The sequence below is a fragment of the Anolis sagrei genome, chromosome 4, assembly GCF_037176765.1.
Source record: "Anolis sagrei isolate rAnoSag1 chromosome 4, rAnoSag1.mat, whole genome shotgun sequence".
Classification (NCBI taxonomy): domain Eukaryota; kingdom Metazoa; phylum Chordata; class Lepidosauria; order Squamata; family Dactyloidae; genus Anolis; species Anolis sagrei.
Window position 1 is genome coordinate 146,921,437 of NC_090024.1, and position 21,922 is coordinate 146,943,358.

Sequence of the window (21,922 nt, forward strand, 5' to 3'; positions counted from 1 at the left end):
TTCTACTGTATCAAAACAACATTCCATTGTGTCTAATGGAAAGGTTAATGGATAATTTCACAAGGTACTAAAAAGAACAATATTCAAATGGTTCTTTCCATTCCCAAGTAGGAGAAGTGCCAAAACAACCTGAGTTGTTCTTTTCTGCCTTCTTAGCAGTAGTAAGTAGGATGGTGAACTTACTCCTGTTGTCTAAAGACATCATTCCCAAAACTGGAATGGGTTACTTCACTGGAATATCTGGACTCCACTTTTGTGGTTTGGGAGTAGAGGACCTCTTCACATGGCCCTTTTGGGCTGTGCTGTTGAACTGGCAATCGCTGGCGAAAGGGAAGGCGCGTGGGACAGCTTGTGGTGACCCGCATGCTGTCCCTCCTTCCTCCATCATACAGTGGGGGTGGGAGAGGCCACATTGGAACTCTGTCCCTCTCCCATCACATGGGAGAAAGGGCAGCAATGTGTGCTGCCCCACCGCCCTTTCCATCATATGGGGAAAAGAGAAGGAAAGTGTGAGTAGTTCCATTGGAGCTACCCAAACTACACCCCCCCCCCTGCAGTGGAGGAGAATGTGGGTGGGACCTCTCATACATTATGTGATGGCGCACAAGAGACCCTGCCCTTGCTGCACAACAAAGCAGCAAAACAAGGCAAAAATGCCTCATGTGAAGGAGTGAAACATAAACTGTTCCGGTGAATACAAAGCTAGTGCAAAGCAGCAATAAAGAACGTCCAACATTTGTTAAAAGAAACCGGGACCTATATGGCCAATGTGGCACTCCGAACCAGGAAAAGCCCTCTGACTTTAAACACCACACAGTTGAGTAGAAATGCACCCTGTTTATTGAAGATAATTAAAAAGCAGTAAAAAGTAAAAAGCACTTTAAAGGAATAGGTAAATCCAATTAGGTAGGAAGATAAGCTGGAACAAAATAGTCCAGGGAATTAGTCCATCAAAGTTCATGAAAAACAGAAACAGGAACAGTAAAATCGAAAAAACTAGAAACATGAATCCAAAGGACTTACACACATAATCATAAAATCCAAGAATTAAAACCATGAACCAAATGCACTTAAACATGAATCTTTTCAAAGCAAGGCTTCCAAGGAACAGGCACAAGATCTTGACTTGATTCCAAACGATGTTTCATCTGACTACAGATCCTGTACTTGGGACTTTTTATCTTCTTGTTAAGCTATGTCCCAAGCAGCTAGAAATTGGTTTTGCTTTAGCCTTGAATCCCTTATCTTTCTTTCTCTGAGCCGGGAAGAATGTCTGAGCCATTGATCTGCTTTTCTATTTTGACTAATAACATCCCGGCTATCTATTTGCTTACTAATTTCTGCAGCTGGTCCAGGTGCCAAGCTGTTCTCAAGCTCCAAATCATGGGAATTCTCTGGTAGCAATTCAGGAAGCATACATCATCCCCACACCCTTCAGGGACATTCTCATGAGAAAACACACTTTGAACAGGGAACTCCTGGTCATTCTCAGCATCAATATCATTGGAAACACCATTACCGTCATTATCCTCATTGTCATCATTCCCCACATCCAAAACACCCTGATCCTTAAACACAATCACAGGCTGAGCTCCAACAGCCAAGCAACATCGGAACGTGGGGAAAACAGGGGAAAGTTATTAATGAGGAAGAATGCAGAAAGACTTGAGAGGCTGCTGCAGCTTAGATTTTGCTGAGTCTATTGCAAAGGGTAAGAATCTGTCCTGTCCTCTCCGCTACTTTTGTACTTTGAACCTGCAACAATTGAAGAAAGCTGAACACAAAGGGAGAAAGAGGGTGAAGAAGAGAAAAACCAAGAGATTTTGAAAACACTGAACAAGTGTGACAAAGGATTAAATTAGAATGTTCTGCCAAATTGGGGCATTTGGGGGGTATGATTGTTCCAAGGCTCATGTCAGCTGTCTTGTAAATTTTTATTTCTGCAGGGTAATGGCTGTGAATATTCAGAGCTAAACCAGAACATTTTATTGCCTGAAGTGGAAAAGATGCATAATATCCAAAGTTGGCCCCTTTCCCCAGCACCTGAGACAGGAAAAACTGTAAGTGACTGAATACAATGAAAACAAATTAAATAACAGTTTTCTGTCCTTTGATGATCATTCAGATCTGCTGTCTAAAGCAGATCTTCCACTCTGCCTAACTGAAACTGGAAGGGGGAAATGGTAATAAAGATTGGACCGATATGATAAATTATATGCTTGCTGCAGCACAAGCTACAATCGCCTTGGGATAGAAAGAGTATAAAAATGGAATATACAAAAATGGTACGAATATTTAGCAGATTACATGCTCCAAGATTACATTATGGATAGGAAAAATAAATATATTAATGGATATCCTAGGGGAAAATGAGAAAGGAAATGGGAAGAACTGAAAGCCAAGGTAAAGGGAAATATAAAATACTAGAAAGTGAACCAGACTATCCTTATGACCAAATAAATAGAATGAATGATACAGAGAATATATGTCTATTCGCAGAGGGAGGGGGTGAAAGGGAGGGGGAGAGAAGGGGGAAAACAGAGGAAAAGAGATGAATATAAGTAGGAGATAAGTGCTGACAATAGGGGACACCAGAAGGGGGAGAGTATATATGGAAATCTTTTTTGTGTATACATTGCTTTTGTAGTTTTCTACTCATTCTTGCAAGGAAATGTGAATATGTTATATTCTACTTGTATGATCCATTTTAAAAAAAAAAACCTGCAGGACTTTTCCTGCCAATATTTGTTTCTTCCTGGTGGGACTATACCACCAGACCAGTGGTTCTCAACCCGTGGGTCCCCAGGTGTTTTGGCCTACAACTCCCAGAAATCCCAGCCATTTTACCAGCTGTTAGGATTTCTGGGAGTTGAAGGCCAAAACATCTGGGGACCCACAGGTTGAGAACCACTGCACCAGACCCTTATCTATCTATCTATCTATCTATCTATCTATCTATCTATCTATCGTAAATGTGTAGACTAGCATTGGAAAAAAGTAGCATGTCTCATAATCAAATAAGAGCATAGTAACATGCTTTAGATATAAGTGGTAGAGGGTGACACTGTAGAATTAATAGAATATGACATCACTTTAATTGCCATGGCTCAATGTTATGGAATCATGGGAGCTGTAGTTTTGTAAAGTCTTTGGCTATAATAATAATAATAATAATACTTTTTTTATATACCGCTCCATCTCCCTGAGGGGACTCAGAGCGGTTCCCAAGTAATATCACAAAACATACAGAGTAAAAACAACATAACCATAAGATTAACAAACAAAATATAAACATAAAAATTGTCACCATAACACACATATATTAAAAGTAATCCTGCCTGTTCAAGGCAATTAAAAATTTAAAAGGCTGGGCCAAGATTTGTGCAAGCCCAAAAAATTCTAGGGGGCCCGGGAATTAAGTGCAATGCTATGGCAGGCAACAATAATATTAGGTACGGGTCTGTGGCTGTTCATAACTGGTAGAAAGAATAAGGCCGTTTTAGACGATGTGTGGAGCTGAGTTAGAACTGGTCATTTTCAAAGGCTTGTTGAAACCACCAGGTCTTCAAGCTCTTACGAAAGGAGGGGAGGGATGGGGCCTGTCTTATTTCCTTTGGAAAGGCGTTCCAGAGATGGGGGCCACCACTGAGAAGGCCCTCTCTCTCGTCCCCACCAACCGCGCTTGAGACGGTAGTGGGACCGAGAGGAGGGCCTCACCAGAAGATCTTAGAGCTCGCGCCGGTTCATAGTAGGAGATGCGACTGCGGAGATAGGCGGGGCCTGAACCGTTTAGGGCTTTATAGGTCATGACCTGCACCTTGAATTTGGCTCGGCAACTTATCGGCAGCCAACGAAACTGTTTTAATAGGGGTGTTGTATGCTCCCTATAGCTATCTCTGCCATGGAGTACTATTGCTTCACCAAACTACTTTTGTGTGTGTGTGTGTTTATCAGAAGGGACTTGAGAAACTGCAAGTGGCTTCCTGTGTGAGAGAATTGGCTGTCTGCAAGGATGTTGCCCAGGGGACGTCTGGATTTTTTTTTATATTTTACCATCCTTGTGGGAGGCTTCTCTCATGTCCCCAAATGGGGAGCTGGAACTGACAGCGGGAGCTCAACCCACTCTCCCTGGATTTGAACAGCTGGCCTGTCGGTCAGCAGTCCTGCTGGCATAAGGGTTTAACCCATTGTGCAGCCGGGGGCTCTGCATTAATTCTACAGTGCAAATGCATCTTAAGCTAGTTAAAGAAAGGTATGATGGCAGGAATGCATTGTACTAAGAGTTCAAAAACACAGATCTATATTATTGGCTCTCAAACCCTATCTTCCAGATGTTCTGTACTCCAATTTTAGTACAGCTAAGTCATCAGCAATATGAGACTGGCATCTAAAACCACTGAACTATAAAGAAATACAGTGCTATGTTCTGAGATCAAATCCCAGTATCTTTAGCAACTCTGCTAATGGAAATCTCATTTAGGCCTATAATTGAACTTGTGAGATAAGAATATATGATACTATTTTATAGCAAGTCAGATCTTTGTTTAGACTGGTCAAAAGTGTTTCTTTAGGATTTCAGATGGTTGGCAAGCCCTGAACGGTTTGGGACCACCCTACCTGCGTGACCGCATCGTTGTCTACGAACCCACACGTTCACTCCGGTCATCTGGAGAGGCCCTGCTCGTGATCCCGCCCACGTCACAAGTGCGTTTGGTGGGGACACGGGACAGGGCCTTTTCCGTGGTGGCCCCCCGCCTCTGGAACACCCTCCCGAAAGACCTCAGACAAGCCCCTACACTGGCAGTCTTCAGGAAGAATTTGAAAACCTGGCTGTTCAAATGTGCCTTCCCAGACTAGGAACCCCATGTGCCTTCTCAGACTGGGAATCCCAGGACCAAATCCCAGAAGCACTTTAGTCAGAACCAAGATCACCTCACACTGCACATCGCACCTATATTATAATCCCATATCCCTCCGACACATCAGCACTTTTAATCCTGTACCCCTATTCCGGCCGGCTCCGTTTTTAACAATGTCTTGTTGTATTGCTATTGTATTGTTTTCCTGCTTAATCTGTTTTTATTTGCTAGGTATTGTATTGTTGTATTGTGTGGGCTTCGGCCTGTTGTAAGCCGCATCGAATCCTTCGGGAGATGCTAGCGGGGTACAAATAAAGTTATAATAATAATAATAATAATAATAATAATTGTGTGCGTGTGGGTTTTTGGCAGTACTTACTAGAAATGCTGAAGATTAAAATTCTGACCTTTGGTATACAAAGTGTACACTGCAGCCCATCTGCTATATCTTAAATTACAGTTTTATGTAAATATTAAAAAAACATTTAACTGACTTATGCCTTGATTAATATAATTTTATTGGTATTTATTTTTATTTTGAAATTTACCATAGCTGCTTCATTTCCCACCCTCCGCTTATACTCAAGTCAATACATTTTCCCCGTGTTTTGTGGTAAAATTAGGTGCCTCGCTTATATTCAGGTCAGCTTATACTCGAGCATATACGGTAATATGAAGGCTGTATTCTATATCATCTCAAAAGTATTTTACTAATTCTCTGGGCTTCTACTCTGTTGAGATTCTCTTCAGATGCAAGAGCGCAATTTCATAAAAGCTCGAGACAAGACTGAACTGTATGAAGCTGAAAAAATGTACACTCGAATGATTTGGACTTCAAAATCCTAATTTGCCACTCTGCAAGCTTTATTAGAAGAATAGTGCTTCAGACCGTGGAGTGTGCTCTATTACACAAAAGGAGGAGGAAGACTGTCACCTGATGAAACCATATCGGGAAGATTAAATATTCTCTCTTTTGTTGTGTGCCATCAAGTTGTTTCTCACTTACGCTGACCCAAGGCATCATGAAGTTTTCCTATCAAGTTTTATTCAGAGGAAGTTTGCCTTTACCTTCTCTGAGAGACTAATGACTTGCCCAAGGTCACCCCATGGATTTCCATAGCAAAGTGAGGATACAAACTCTGGTCTCAAGTTGTAGGCCAATGTTAAATCTCCAGGCCGAAGCTCCACTCTCCATTTCCGAAAAATTCTCTAACTAAAGAGAGACTGGATAGCTTGGCTATTTTCAGTGCAAATATCCAAAGGAACACAATTACTGCTGTTGACAAAACAAAAGAACATTCCGATCTCTCTTATATTATCATCACATGCAATTGCTTAGGTAATTACCAGCCACACGGTGTTCTTTATGAATTCTGGAGATCTTATCATTACTTTCCTTCCAGGTCTTTAGGAGGGGTGCTGTATTAAATCATGCATGTCTCAGGGTTAGCAGAAGGTGAGGAAGCAAAGCCATTCACAGAATTGGCATCAACAAACTAATCCCCAATGTGTTTTGTGGTAGTGGGGAGATAACTGGTTTTGGAAGAGTTTCACCATTATAAAAAATTAAAACAAAACCACATAAGAAATAAACTTAGCGGTAGGCTAACACACAGGAATGGTTCCAATTTAGAGTAAATTAGTTGGACCTAAGTGTCATTTAAATCAATGTAACATAGAGCAACGTGATCATGTTGTTCTAAATTCCCTATGAGTGGCTCTCTCTGGGGTAAAATAGTTTTGAAGAAAGGGCTGTGTTAATTTGTGTCCATTTATTAAACGCAGAAAAAGAATAGTATGTTGCTTTTCGGTGACTTTGAGTCTGCACACACACGTATTCTGGACCTGCTGAAAGCCACAATATTAACATTATAGAACTGAGATTTTCAGCAGCATTCCTGTCTCGATTTAGCAGCATCCCTGTCTCTACTACACACGGTTTGTAGTCTACCATCAAAGGTAGGCAGGTGCACACATGGATACTGGGAAGAAAGGTGAATTGTGTGAATTCATGGATGACAACTCACAGAACCACAATGACAGGAAAGTCAATTTCTTCTTTGTGGTCTTTGTGCTCTGCCACAAGCAGGTGATCAGCAAGCAAGTTAACTGGATGTGGATTTCATACCAAGCCAGAATAGAATAAAAAAACCCACAAATCTGAGGGCAGCATCTGCCTATGCTTTGCTATTTAGGCAGTAATGATGAAGGTTTGCAACCGTATGATTGTTCTGAGAGGTCAGGTAAAGAAATTCTACTCTGCTTTGGTCAGTACCCCTCACCTGGAATACTGTGTCCAATTCTGGGCACCACAGTTTAAACAAATATTGACAAGCTGGAAGGTGTCCAGAGGAGGGAGAGTTAAATGCTCAAAGGTCTGGAGACCATGCTCTATGAGGAGTGTCTCAAAGAACTAGGTATGTTTAGCCCACAGAAGAGAAGGTTGAGAGGAGACACGATAGCTATGTATAAATATTAGACTTGTGCATTCGAGACTTACCTTGATCTGTTTTGTGTTTGGCTTTCGGTGGGCCCCCCGATCTGTTTTCATTTGAACCTCTTAAAATCAGGAGGTCAAGTATTTGTTTTTCATTTTCATTTCGTTTACATTTGAGGGAGGGGACTGCACCCATAGGCCCAAAGCGCTCAGGCCTATGGGTGCAGGCTTTGGTCCTACGTACCTGAGTCTGGCAGGGCCTGCAGCTGAGGGTGGAGTCATCTGACATCCAGTGAGCCCAGCTCATTGCAGAAGGTAATGGGATATGTTTTAAGTTCACTAATCAGCTATCTTTTGTGTCAGCATATTTTTTATGTGGCCCAAGACAACTCTTTTTCTCTCAACGTAGCTCAGGGAAACGAAAAGATTGGAAACCCCTGCTACACTGTATGGTATACTTCCACTGGAAGTTAAATCGAGTCACCCTGATGGGCCTATCAAATTCCTAGAAAGGATAACTATTTAGGATTTTTAAGGTTTTCCATGGCAACTCTAATAGTTATTGATAGAAGTCATTCATTTCAGTTGCATTCACTATTCTCTGTGGTTTCCTTGTTCCATGGTAAGTTCAGGAACATACGTATCTCCCACAGTGCATTGGCACATCTTTGTCCCTAACAGTTCAAAGAGATATTTAGGGTATCAGTTTAACAGATGAGAAACCTATTTGCCTTGCATGCATACTAGTGGATATTTACCGCTAAGGAGAAGGTTGACTCAAGCGAGTTTTTATCTCTTCTCAGGAAGATTCCTAATTTTCCCATACTGTAATGAATGCCGTTTCCCAAAAGGTTATGGCATCATTTTTCCAAAAGTGAGAACTACTGATCTGTCTACAGCAGTAAAATATTTGACCTTAAACACTTGTTTTGTGGGGAAAACAGCATGCCCCACTCATACAAAACTAGCCAAGAAATATAACATTAGAGTAGCAGTTTTATGCAAGACATCTTATAGAGGGAAATCCCACAAAATAGTTTGCCAGATTTCTTCTAACAGAGAAAGTCTGCTTTTTAGAAATAACGAAGGGGGGGGGGGGGACAACAAAATTCTTATCATGTTACCTAAGTGACTTGTAAGTGAAATCTTCTAAGATCTAGTCACACAATACCCAAATATATTGGAAAACAATCCAGTGTTTTGAACATATTCCACCAATAAAAGGGGAGAAAAAGCCAATGAGAATCACGATATAAAGAAACAATAGCTCATTTATCCATCCTAACATGCTACTGAAGTGCAATGAACTTAAGACATTTGGAGAACTGGAGAGAGAATGGAAAGTCTTAGCTAAGTGAAATAAAGATCGCCTTTCATATAATTCCACTGTGCAAGCGTTTCTATAACAAACGTGTCTGTTTGTTATGGTGAATTTAACAAGTTCATGAATCTGGCATCTTACATGGCTTACTTGTGTCAAAAACATGGGTTTTAGAAATTTGGGGGGGGGGGGATATTTCCCGCATCCTTTGAGGTGTCTAACCTGGCATCTTTAAAAACAATGGTAACCAAATGGCAAGCAGTACTTCGTTAGGTCATTGAGTACCGTACTGTGTTCCACTGAACATCACAGTGCTCTCAGCCTTAATGGAGATAGCTGCTTTTAGTCTACCAAGCAGTAACCAAGTATGAAATCTATTGAGGCTAAGGAGTCAGATGTAATTCTGCATACACTGGAAAACACTGGAATGAAAGCCAGTTCCCTGTGATAGACTTCCATCCCTTCAGGTATGGTATGTACATGTATGGGCATATGTATGCTTGAACATGACCTTGATAAAGGAAAAGACAAAAACTATAGCAAACAACTCAATTCAGGAAAATTGAAGGAGTCTTTTAAAAAGAAAAACAAAACAAACCTCCACAAAACAGGCAAATAAATTAAGAACATGCCATGCATTCAAATCTCAACAAAACCTTGAACGTACTTGCCAACCCTGGCCTCATTCATTTATATGGCACCCTGTTTTTTCCTCATTTGTGACTTCTTGAATATAGCTCTGCCCTGTTAATTGTACATGGGTCATTTTAACCTTCATCCTAACTAGATATTTTAATTTCCACCAAGTCAATTTCGTGACAGAATCTACTCAGTACTAGACCTGTGAGGTTGGCATTTTACAACATTGCCACCTAAGGAGGTGTAAAGAATATTGCTGTGTTCCAGACACCTCTATGCACATTAAAAACAGCTGGGACAAAGATTGTTTCAAGAAATCTATTGTGTTTATGTGGGTTGTATGTTTTGCAAATAGGGCTGGCTGAAGACATTTTCTGCCTCATGGATGTATGTATTTTCTGTTGAGGTGTTGTCAAATGCCCCAGATAATTTTTATGCCTGGTTTGGTGAATTCTCATTAAGTCAAAACCCTGTGAAATTCAAGGAGTTGCCGTAGGTTGACAGTTCACATAAACAAACACACCGAGCCCCAGATTAAGGAAGAACATGGAAAGGTATTTTTATCTCCCTGTTAAGCACATGAAACACAGTAAGATAGAGGGAAGGTATTTGTGGCCATGAAGTGTATGATTTCAGCCCTGGTTATCCCTTAGCCAAGACCCACATTTTTATGTTATAGGGGTTAAAGGTGAGCAACCCCCCCCCTTCCCCCGTTATCTCCAGTAATAAAAGAACCACCCTATACAGCTTTCTCTTCCTTTGGAAGGGACGATGGGGTATAACAAAGACAACCTCTCCCAGTCAGTGTGTTGTCAAAAGCTTTCATGGATGGAATCACTGGGTTGCTTTGAGTTTCCTGGGTTGTATGGCTATATTCAAGAGACATTCTCTCCTGATGTTTCACCCACATCTATTGCAGGCATCCTCAGAGGTTGTGAGGTCTGTTGGAAACTAGGCAAGGGAGTTTTGTATATCTGTGGAATGTCCAGGGTGGGAGAAAGAACTCTTGTCTGCTTGAGGCAAGTTGGCCACCTTGATTAGCATTGAATGGCTTTGCAGCTTCAAAACCTGGCTGGTTGCTGCCTGGGGGATCCTTTGTTGGGAGGTGTTAGCTGGATGATAGAAGGGAATAGACCTCACAACCTCTGAGGATGCCTGCCATAGATGTGGGTGAAACATCAGGAGAGAATGCCTCTGGAACATGGCCATACAGCCCGGAAAACTCACAGCATCCCATTCCCAGTCAGTGTTTGCAGGGGCCATCTGAACCTGAACCTCCTGCTGTTTGCCAGAAAAAATGAATGGATGAATTTGGGTTTCCAATTAAAGAATCATGCAGAGAAATATCATTGGCTGAGCATCTAATTACATTGCCAGAAGAGTATTCTCTGCCCCCTTTTGCCCCTGTCTCATGTGTAGATGGCTTGGGAGGGAGGGGAGAATCCAGCTTCCTTGAGATGGGACTCCCCATCCCTGTGCTAAACACTAAATATTCAATGTAAGCATGATCCTTGCCCTGATTTCCCCCGAGAGATGCTCGTACATAGCATTCATTAGGGATGAAATAGACAGAACAGGGATGGAAGGAAGGCCAAGGAAGACGTGGAGTAGATTCTATTATTGCAGGCAAAGAAACTAATGTTCAAGCATAGTGAAATGGAGCTAGGTCTCTTGAAATGAATGACACAAGTTAGCCACTATTAACTTAAGTTTCTTTCAAATAGATCTGTTGTCAGCATGACTAAGTTTGTCTTTAACCCAACATCTTTGTGTACTTTTGAACTCACACGTGAACCTAGAGACCCAGGGTTCAGCAGGGGCAAGGAGAGCACTTGCACAGTTGAAACTAGTATGCCAAGTTCCCTGAGAAGTCATACCTGGCAATAGTGACACATACTTGGATTACACCCTGTCTGAACGACTACAACGCCCTTTACATGGGGTTGAATTTTGTGTGAAAATATTGTGGGTAAGTGGCTGGCTGGGATAGTCTACGGGGAGCAAAAACTCACTGCTCCCTGTAGACATCTCACAGCATGCTGTAAAAGTGGGGATAAGGGAAAGACCAAGAAGTGTGTCCTACCTTCACTTCCTTGGATGAAAAGCAAGATGCAGAAGCACCTAATAAATAAAATGCTAAATTTCAGAATGCTGAATTTCAGAGCCTATCACTGCACACTTGAACCACAGCCAATTGCAATAGTAGGTTATCATTGTGAGATCCGGTCTGGTGAACTGCTTGACTGTCTCCTGTTCCTACAGAATGAAAGCCAGGCCCTGTTGCCTGTATTTGCTTAAACTGTGCATTCTTTACACTCCTTGGATTTCTGCCCCAGTCAAGAGGAGTTTGGGAGGGCACAAGAATTTGCATGATCAGTTTTTAATCAACGAAAGTGACTTTTAAAAAGCATTCCAAAATCCTACTGCCTTCCTTTTAGCAGTTTAGCAGAAAGACAAGGGGGTGCCTACACTGATCATGCCTCAGCTTTCCATAAATTCCAGCGTGGCAACTATGCGTTTTTGGCACCATTTAATGCCTTTCTCCGATGTTTCCTATTTTTAACACTTAGCTGTTGAGTTCCATGGCAGCAGTCTTTGATAAACGCTGTCAACTCAGAACCAACTTTTTTCTTCCACTCCTCTGGAGGCTCATAAACCTACAGAGACCTGGGAAGCTGCCAAGAATGTGGCACTCAATTGTTCAGTAAACACACTCTCACCCAAAGGCAGTTAAATGTATGCTGGTCAACTCTCAACTCTCAAGCTACAAAGCCAAAACTCTGATTTAAATAAGTGTCTATGCCATATATTAATCAAGCAAAAAGATAACTGATTTGATTTTTTTATTAAAAAAAAAAAACAGCACATACAAACACTCCCTCTAAAGGGGGGGGGGGGAGCTGATCAAATGCTACATAATTCTTTCATTCATTTGTTATCAGATCTGTCTTCTGAGACATGTTATAAAAGGAAACAATTAACATCTCACATACTTCAGTTTTACAACAGAAATCAAGTGATTAAAGGGAGAGGTGGGGCTTCCCTTTCAAACAGATTGGCCTTCCTCCAGATGCCTAAATCCTCTAAAGTAGTGTTTCTCAACCTGGGGGTCGGGACATATTTCCGATGGTCTTACGAACCCCTCTGGCAGAGAAGGCTGAAGATCTCTCTGCCTATCCTTCTATCCCTTTTTGGAAACAGACAGCAAATCCTCCCACCAAAAGCTCTCCTCCTGCTGTGATTGGCCGGCCTCTCAGCCAAGTGGAGGGCTGTTTCTGAGACTCCAAGCGGGAGAGGAGAGCAGGCGTGTGCTACGCATGGCAGTGTGGTCTGCATGCATGGGTTAGGGAGAGCATGTGAGGCTGGAGGGAGCCTCATGCCAGCAAGTCCCCTCAAGGCAGGGGGAAAAGCGCCCACGTGAGGTGGGACTGAGAGTGGTCCAGCATCATCAGACAGAGGAGCAGCAATAGAACCAGCTTAGGTATTTTGTAATGCTATTTATTAGAAAAAGTCAGTCTTTCCTTTTAGTTTTTTTATTAATGCTCCCATTAGAAAATGCATAAGGATGTGGGTGAACTACAACTCCCAAAATCGTGGGTCAATCCTTCCCAAATCCCACCAGTATTCACAGTTGGCCATGTTGGACAAAATCAATCCCCCCCAACCCCACCAGTACTCAAATGTGGGCGTATCAGGTATTTGTGCCAAATTTGGTCCAGTGAATAAAAATACTTCCTGCATATCAGATATTTACACTAAGATTCATAACAGTAGCAAAATTACAGTTATGAAACAGCAACAAAAATAATTTTATGGTTGGGAGTCACCACAACACGAGGAACTGTATTAAGGAGTCACGGCATGTGAGGATTTAGCATGAGGTAGAGGTAGATAGATAGATCTCTAGCTTCCTGACCTCATAGGAAAGAGGAAGCAGCACTATCAAAGCAAAATAAGGAAGAGGGATTGAGGCTCAGAGGGCAGATGCCACAGAGGACATGTCCATTAAAATCACAGTGAGTCACCTGCGGCAAATGCCGGTCCATCCCTGCTTCAACCACTCCTCCTGGGAAGAGAAGCCATGAAGGGTAAAAGGGTCCATGCACCAGCCTGCTGGTATTCCCAGTAAATTTCCCAAAACGTCTTACCCTTTGGAATTATACCTTACCACACAGTGTGAATAGGGCCATTCTTTCAGCAATGACTACCAAAACAGTAATGACAATAATGAATATTGCAAGTATGATAGAGGAGTGGCAGAAAGGAGTGCTGATTGTTTATGGCCTCATGGGAGAGATGGGCAGTAAGCCCATGATTTCCCATTTCTCTGTGGGAAAAATCTACAACAGCAGTAATTAATTATTCTGAAAATCTTTCAAAAGTACTTAAGAGATAGCCTAAGGGTCGGCACAGATTCTCTTTCTTTTTTTTTCTTTTTTTTAACAGACACTAGTTTCTTGCTATTTGTATTAAATATACAGTAGGAATTCCCCCTGGGAATGGCATGCTACTTCCAGGGAAACTGCATGAGAAAAGGCATAGCTGTCCCCACAGAGGCAGGAATAGCTTTTTTCTGTACAATATCTGTGGAAACCTACTAGGGGTGTAGAAAAAAACATGGCTTTCTGCCTGGATGCATAGAAGCAGTCATATCACTTTTCTTCATAATGTCTACCCAGATGACACATCATTCTCTTCCATCACTTTTGGGTAGGCACTTTTGGGTACAGGGAGAGAACTACTTGCATGTTACGGCAGCTCCACTGGCTGCCAGCCCGTTTCTGGGCTAAATACAAAGTGCTAGTTATTAGGTATAAAGCCCTAAATGGATTGGGCCCAGACTATCTGAAAAACCATATCTCCGCATACAAACTAGCATGAGCACTGCGGTCCACACAGGAGGCCCTGCTCTCAGTCCCACCCCCATCTCAAGCACGATTGGTGAGAATGAGAGAGGGGGCCTTCTCTGTGGCCACTTCTCACCTCTGGAACGCCCTCTCTAAAGAACTAAAAATGGCCTCCTCTCTCCTCTCCTTCAAAAAGCTTTTAAAGACCCATTTGTGCAATATAGTTTACGGAGAGGAAGAGGATTAGCACATCTTATACAAATTCTCACCTTGACATCGGATGCTAGCCTCAGCCCGCCGATGTGATATACAGTACTATATTATGCTTTTAATGTATTATGTTTCAATTGGTTTGACTCCTTGTGTTTATTATGTTTATTTAGTCTAACCCTCTATTTTTGGTAGTTAATAACTTATATTGAGTCCATTTTATTTCATGTTGTTTGATTACTGTTTGTCTGTTTTTGGGCATTGAATATTTGCCCTTTTTTTGGGGGGGGGGGAACCACCCTGAGTCCCTTTGGGGAGAGAGGGCACATTATAAATAATAATAATAATAATTATTATTATTATTATTATTACTACTACCACCATCACTTCTGTGGGGCATCCTATCTAGTAGTAATACGAATTAAGCAGGCAACTGTAAACGTAACATTACAAGAAAAGAAAAAAAAGAAGTATTAAGAGGGTTATCCCTTGGGCTACTTTGTCATGGAAATCAATAGCAGTGCAATTCTGAAATGGGAGCCTGACCAGTCTACAAAGGAAAGAGTAGGGGAGACCGTTCTAGAATATGAATTCCTCCTTTGTTGCAGCCACCGATGCAACTCAAATTTGTATAGGAGAATTCTGATTCAGAGATCACAGTCTTATCCATCATACATATTGGTTCATTAAGCAGATTAGAACCCACCAGGAACCAAAATACCTAGTATCTGTTGCCGTGTCTTGAAAGCACAGTGTGTCGCAGTTTCACAATTCATAGTCAAAACTGCTATCACAGGTTCATTATTACCACAGCACAAAACATACACAAGTGAGACCTCAGTGCAAAGTTCATGGTAGAACACTGTATTTGTGCCATTGCTCTAGCAAGTTAAAAAAAAAACCCACAAACTAAGTTAAACTATCACTAGAAGAGCAAATATAGCAACTGCCATTCCCAGTAGAGGCTACAATTATTTTGTAACTGGCAATACTATATACGAATATTTCTTGCTTAGGAAAACTATTAGATTTATGGGGTCACCATAAATCAACAAGTGACATAAAAGCATTATGCATACACATGCACAAACAATGGATTGGTTGGCCACTGCAACATTTAGGTTACTGCATGGTACTTCTTCTCCTTTTTTTTTTTTAACAAATCATCTCCTTTAGTAATGTACTGCTCTATTTAATTATCCAGACAATTTCCCTTATGATGGAAACTCAATACCATTGATGCTAATTAAATTAAGCCACCACTGTAACAAGGCAATGCTCTAATGTACTCATCTCATAAAGATGCTTATTTAGTTTGATCTGGGGCGTTTTACTTCCTCTTTAATGAAAAAGGAAAATCAATATATAGAAATGGGAGAGACAGGGGGCACTAGAAAAGGGATCACAAAGACCATGATTTCATTTAAGACACCAGGTCAGCTCCTTGCTTTATGGAAAAGCCACTCTGAGGAAATGGAGAAAATGTTGGATCAGGGCTCCAGCCAACCCCAAACAGAGTCTATCTCTACATATTACTTTTGTTTCTGGGCAGATGGTAGAAGGGAATAGGTGACACCCCAAAGGAACAACCCGCAGGCTTCCGGTTGCTAATTCTATGTAGAGCACATATGGCAAACACAAGGCCTGTGGGCTAAATCCAGCCCACCACATTATTTTATGTGGCCTGCAAGGCTTTCAGTGTTAGGGCAAAATGAAGGCAACCACAAGACTGATGTGGCCCTCAGTAAAAATGAGTTTGACATCCCTGATGTAAAGACATACAAAATGAAACATTTGGAAATGGGCAATAATTACAAATCCATTTTTTCATTCTCCAGAACTGATGATACCAAAATAGTGAAGCAATTTCCTCTTGGAACATATTAGCATTTCTTCATATTTTCTTTCTGTCTAGTATTGTTTTACATACCAAATCTGGCTTGAGTCTGAAGGCCAAAGGAAGCGCATAAAACATGGAATGCATAGTTGTTAGTACTGAAGAGCTCCACGACTGACGAACTTCCCGGCTTCTAGGAATGCGATGGAGGGTGAACTTGGAAAAATAAGGAGAGAAATTGATTTACACAGAGAAATGAGTCTAATAACACCTAGTTCCATATCTTTTTGTAGTTGTATTCCAGCAAAACTCTAATTTGCCCAAGAAGGAATAAGCACAGGCAAAGCTCTGACTGGCTCCAGATTATTGTTTTGCATGGCCAACCCAATACATTCTTCTGCTGGATAAGAATAACAAGTGTTGCTCCCACCCATTCCATGTACAAAAAGCCCACTAGACTGCCAGCTGAATTTTTCTTTAAGATTGGTGATGGGAGAGTGTCCACAATAACTCAAGGCAGCATGCTACCTTATCTATATAAGGCAAGTTATATGGCACACATCTTTCTCCATCACTGCCTGGATGCCACCACCTATTATGTTGAATGGACTCTGTATTGCATCCTCATCCATATGCACACTTAACTACTAGTTTGGTACTGCACTTGAAGCAGGACTTTCCAAGATGTGTGTGGCAACATGTTGTGTTGGCTGCAGTGTGTAGGTATGTCGCGTGAACCTCTGAGTCTATGTGAAATAAGGAATAAAATCATATATTTTAAAAACTATAAATGAAAAGTTTTCATGAGATATGTTGTATCCCCATACATTTTGTTATTATAATACAAGTATGTGTCTGTATCTCTTATAAGGGGTTGATTTAACCTCCAGTTTGGTAGTAAAATTGAATTACTGTGTTACAAAAAGATGCATGTCTAAAAAATGTGTCACAAACATGAAATGTTTGGAAAGCTTCAAGGTCTAAGCCTGAGATCACAGAGGTACACAATTAAGAACAATGGGTAACACAGATCAGCTTTGTATTTAGCATTTTCCATAGCAACCAAAAAGCAGAAAGAATCTCAATGTGTTGTCGAAGGCTTTCATGGCCATAATCACTGGGTTGCTGTGAGTTTTCTGGACTGTATGGCCATGTTCCAGAAGCATTCTCTCCTGACATTTCGCCCCCATCTATGGCAGGCATCCTTAGCGGTTGTGAGGTATACTGGAAACTAGACAAGGGAGCTTTATATATCTGTGGAATGTCCAGGGTGGGAGAAAAAAACTCTTGTCTGTTGGAGACAAATGTGAATGTTGTAATTAATCACCTTGATTAGCATTTAATGGCCTTGCAGCTTCAAGGGCTGGTTGATTCTTGCCTGGGGAAATCCTTTGTTGGGAGGTGCTAGCTGGCCCTGATTGTTTCTTCTCAGGAATTCCCATTTTCAGAGTGTTGTTCTTTATTTACTGTCCTGATTTTAGAGTTCTTTTAAATACTGGTAGTCAGATTTTGTTCACTTTCTTGGTTTCCTCCTTTCTGTTGAAATTGGCCACATGCGTGTGGATTTCAATGGCTTCTCTGTGTAGTCTGACATCGTGGTTGTTAGAGTGGTCCAGAATTTCTGTGTTCTCAAATAATATGCCATGTCCAGGTTGGTTCATCAAATGCTCTGCAATGGCTGACTGTGGGGCTACAAAATGTACACCCATAATGTGCGTTTGGTTGCAGGACAGCATGAAAAGCATGTGATAAAAAGATTAACAAAAAATCCAGTATCAGGCAAAAATGTACTGCTACGGATCACTGTATATCCCAGTGCTCCCCCCAAAATGAAAGTTCATTGCAGTTTGCTAGTGTAGACTGCTTCAGCACTTATCCTTATATTTAAATCCTGAAACAGCTGGTTGACACACAGGTGGCTAAATTGAAGCAGGAGAGGAAAGCAATTTCCATGCGATTTCTCTCTAACCATTCCTTTGTTCTCATTTCCTGTGTATTTCTGAAAGGAAACAGAGCTTGAAATTAGCCAGTGGGCAGCAGCATATTGCAGGCAAGTGACCCCAAAAGGAAACAAGGTTCTAGAGGGCAAACTTGGTGGCACCAGGAGTGAGGGAGAGGAGAGGCACATCGGCACCACAACTTTGGCAAAATGCTTATGCATCTTGGAGAGTCATTAGGGAAAAAAATAGAACTTCTGGCAGATGTCCCACAGTACCTTTGCAATGGCTTTGAATTCGAATTAACCAAGCCTTTCAGGACGCCGTGGGACCATTTCCCGGGACTAATAGCTCTGTGTGTGGACTCTCTTTGAGATACCAGGATATTTAATCCCACTTCCTGTCTGTGACCTTTTTACACTAACATATAAAATCTAGATTATCTTCTTTGAACTGGATTATATGGCAATGTAGGTTCATATAAAATCTTTGAACTGGATTATACGAACCTATAATGCCATATAATCCAGTTCAAAACAGATAATGTGGATTTTCTGCTTTGATAATCTGAATTATATGGCAGTGTAGAAGGGGCCTGGAGGTGACCTGATGGAGCACTCTATTTGTCTAGTTAAGCTTTTGTGTTTCTGATGGAGTAATGCAAGAGGTGGCAACCTGTAGCCCACAGGGAGCCTGTTTCTGCCATTTTTGTAAGCCCAGCTGGTTGTATTTGCCTCTGAAATTCACTTCTTGGGTCTAGTGGGGCACTACAATGGTGCTCACTGTCAAACTTCAACAGCAGCTGTGTGGTACTAGCAAGTCTTTTGGGAGTGGAGTCCTGGAAGTGGCCTTTTTGTGGAGTGACAGATGATTGCTCTTCAATTCTGTTGCTCTTCTGCAAGCCTACTTGGGATTTACTTCCTGTTGGCTTTCTAAAGCTGAATCTACACCACCCTATATCCCAGGAACTGATCACAGATTATCTGTTTATAGCAGATTATCTGGCAATGTAGACTCATAAAATCCTGTTCAAATCAGATAATTTGGAATCTGATCCTGGGATATAGGGCAGTGCAGATCCAGTTTATGTGGGTAGCATTCTGTGTTGCTTGGCTGACCATGAAGGACAAGGCTTCGCTACTCACACATCTGTGGCCAGCATGGGAATGAAGGTCATCACCCTCTTAAGGGGGCAGTAGAAAAAAATCTATTGTGCAATCACATTTTAAAGATTTTTTTCAAGGCTGGAGCTGATGGAACATTACAATTAAACTACTTAGAAAATATAAATAGATGTTCTCTTGGTGTGTTCTTGAACAGGATATCGTATTCTCAGTTAATTGGAACTCAAGCAACTGGCAAAAAAAGAAGAAATAATACTTTAAATAAAAAATAATATAAAATCAATTTTTTTCATATAGTAAATCAGTTTTATAATACAGTAAAATTGTGTTACATTAAATTTTCTTTGTATTAATTTGCTTTTAATTACTGTATTTCAATATTAATATCAAGTCATCCAGAGTTTATAATATGATATAGCATGGGATATAGTATTCATTAGGCCTATTTTAATAGTAACTCTCAGGCACCCAGAAACTACATTATCTGGCATCTACCAATCCCCATGGGTACCATTTAACTGTGGCCCTTTCCACACTGCCATATAATCCAGATTATCAAAGAAGATAATCCACATTATCTGCTTTGGTCTGGATTATATGAATCTACACTACCATATAATACAATACAAAGCAGACAATCTGGATTTTATATGGCAATGGAAATGGGGCCTGGGAGTCTACTGAAGCAGGCATTGCAGCTGAACTATTATGTCAGTGCCCCATCTAGTGGGCAACAAGATGAACTGTCAAAAGCAGATTAAACAAAGAGAGATCATTCTTTTAATAAAATAACAGGTTAACTCTGGACATTGCTTGAATTTAGTAATTTGATTTCTGTATGAAAGCTGAACTCATTTTGCATTCACATACAAGTCCACCCCTAATTTGCCCCCCAACTCTGTTCTGATCATTAGCCCAATCTAGGTAGCAGATTGTTGCTGTTGGGCAAGCTTGTTTTCTGCTGCCCTGTAGAATGGGGGCCCTTCCGCACAGCTCTATATCCCAGAATATCAAGACAGAAAATCCCACAATATCTGCTCTGAACTGGGTTATCTGAGTCCACACTCAGATAATGTGGGATTTTCTGTCTTGATATTCTGGAATATATGGCTGTGTGGAAGGGTCCTAAGATGCAGAACAATGGCTTCAAACTACAGGAAAGGAAATTTCACTTGAACATTAGGAAGAACTTTCTAACTGTGAGAGCTGTTCAGCTGTGGAACTCTCTGCAAATCTCCAACAAAGAAGGTGTCATGAGCAATGCTGCAGAAGTGGGACCACTATGAGTTTAGTGTGTTCAATTTTCCCCCAGAAGCAGTTTGCACAGAGATAACTAAATGCACTGTCACAACCAAAATTGATGAAGATATATATTGGCCCATAGTAGACTCTTGAAAAGAAAGGAACATAAAGTTAGATTTATAAAAGCCATGGAAAGGACAACTGGGCTCCTACTGGAGCCAAAGCAACAAGTTTTTTCCAGATGCACCAGTACAGAGACTTCTTGAGAAATCCAATGTTCTTTGCTTTAAGAATGAACCTGTTGCTTCACAAAGGCCAAAGGCACCCTGAATTTCAATGAGTTATTTGATTATAGTTGCAATTTTTTGAGTTATATGTGCTATGTTTTGTGTTTACCTTGTTTATTTTATTGTTATTGAGTTATTTTTGACAGTGTCTGCATTTATTATTATTTGTTTCTATTTTCTTTGTTGCAAGCAGCTCCGAGTCCCTTCGGGGAGTGGGATGTAAATAAAGCATCATCATCACCACCACCACCACCACCACCATCATCATCATCACTGTGCAGCTGTAAATGGAGTTTAAATTTCACTGTCTTTTGTCTCAGTCCCTACATGTTCAAGAGGGGAGTGTCCTCTGCCTGTATTGACCTATTTCTGCACCAACTGAACTAAAATCAAAACAACATCTGATCTGATGACACTAACAATCTCACTTTTGTTATCTGGTGTGCCTTTTAAACATCTTTTTCCTGATGAATGAGCAATGGAGCTTGAATAGCTTGCATGATATATTTTGTATATTTCGGTTGGCGAATAAAAGTATTGCTCTTTTGTGTACTTTGTATTTTAGTTCATCTTGAAACATGAACTTTTCATACCCTGGGATATGGCCTTTTTTTTTTTAAAGGCCGCAAATAATAGAGGATGCCTTGGCTGCCAGCTCTCACTCCCATCCAAGCCTTCTGTTTTGCTGTTTACTTCCCTCTTGAGTATGCTAAGAATGTCTACGCCTTGATCTTTGGAATGCGTTATCAAAACAGAGAATTCCGAGCAGGAATTTTATTAAAGCTGGTATATACTGCCTCTTGTATTTGGACTAAATCTGGTAGTCTGATTTACCCCTGCAGGGATAATTTTAGATTATTTTGAACTTTAAAAATATAATTTCACCTCTAATCTTCCAGATCTGGAGACCCTTGTGGACAGAAGCAAGTATCTCTATCTATTCACATGCAAGTATCTCTATCTATTCACATAAAATGGGAGACGTAATATTCTCAATGTCAAATTATCCAGAGGTGGAGGAATGTACCTGCTACAATCAGCTCTTCCAATCTCCAGATGGTTAGCACTGTCAAAGCTAGTCTCATATTTATGGCCAACCAGGAATCATATGTGGGTGGAAGGAATGGAGAAGGAATGGAATGTATTGTGCCCTGAATATAAGGTAGGCAAACCACTCCAGAA

At 41.0% G+C, this 21,922-nt stretch overlaps 1 protein-coding gene and 1 long non-coding RNA gene across 2 annotated transcripts in view; one reads left to right on the top strand and one right to left on the bottom strand.

Annotated features, from left to right (window-relative positions):
- The window catches only part of ALG14 (ALG14 UDP-N-acetylglucosaminyltransferase subunit), a 42,590-nt gene that overhangs the window by 12,613 nt on the left and 8,055 nt on the right, over positions 1-21,922 (bottom strand). Inside the window, exon 3 of the mRNA XM_060773957.2 lies at positions 16,244-16,366. Coding sequence (XP_060629940.2) covers positions 16,244-16,366 — 123 coding nt within the window. The remainder of the gene's footprint in view (positions 1-16,243; positions 16,367-21,922) is intronic.
- Positions 1,951-21,350, top strand: LOC137096962 (uncharacterized). Its single transcript, XR_010909848.1, has 2 exons — positions 1,951-2,060; positions 20,934-21,350. It is a non-coding gene; the product is annotated as an uncharacterized lncRNA (long non-coding RNA).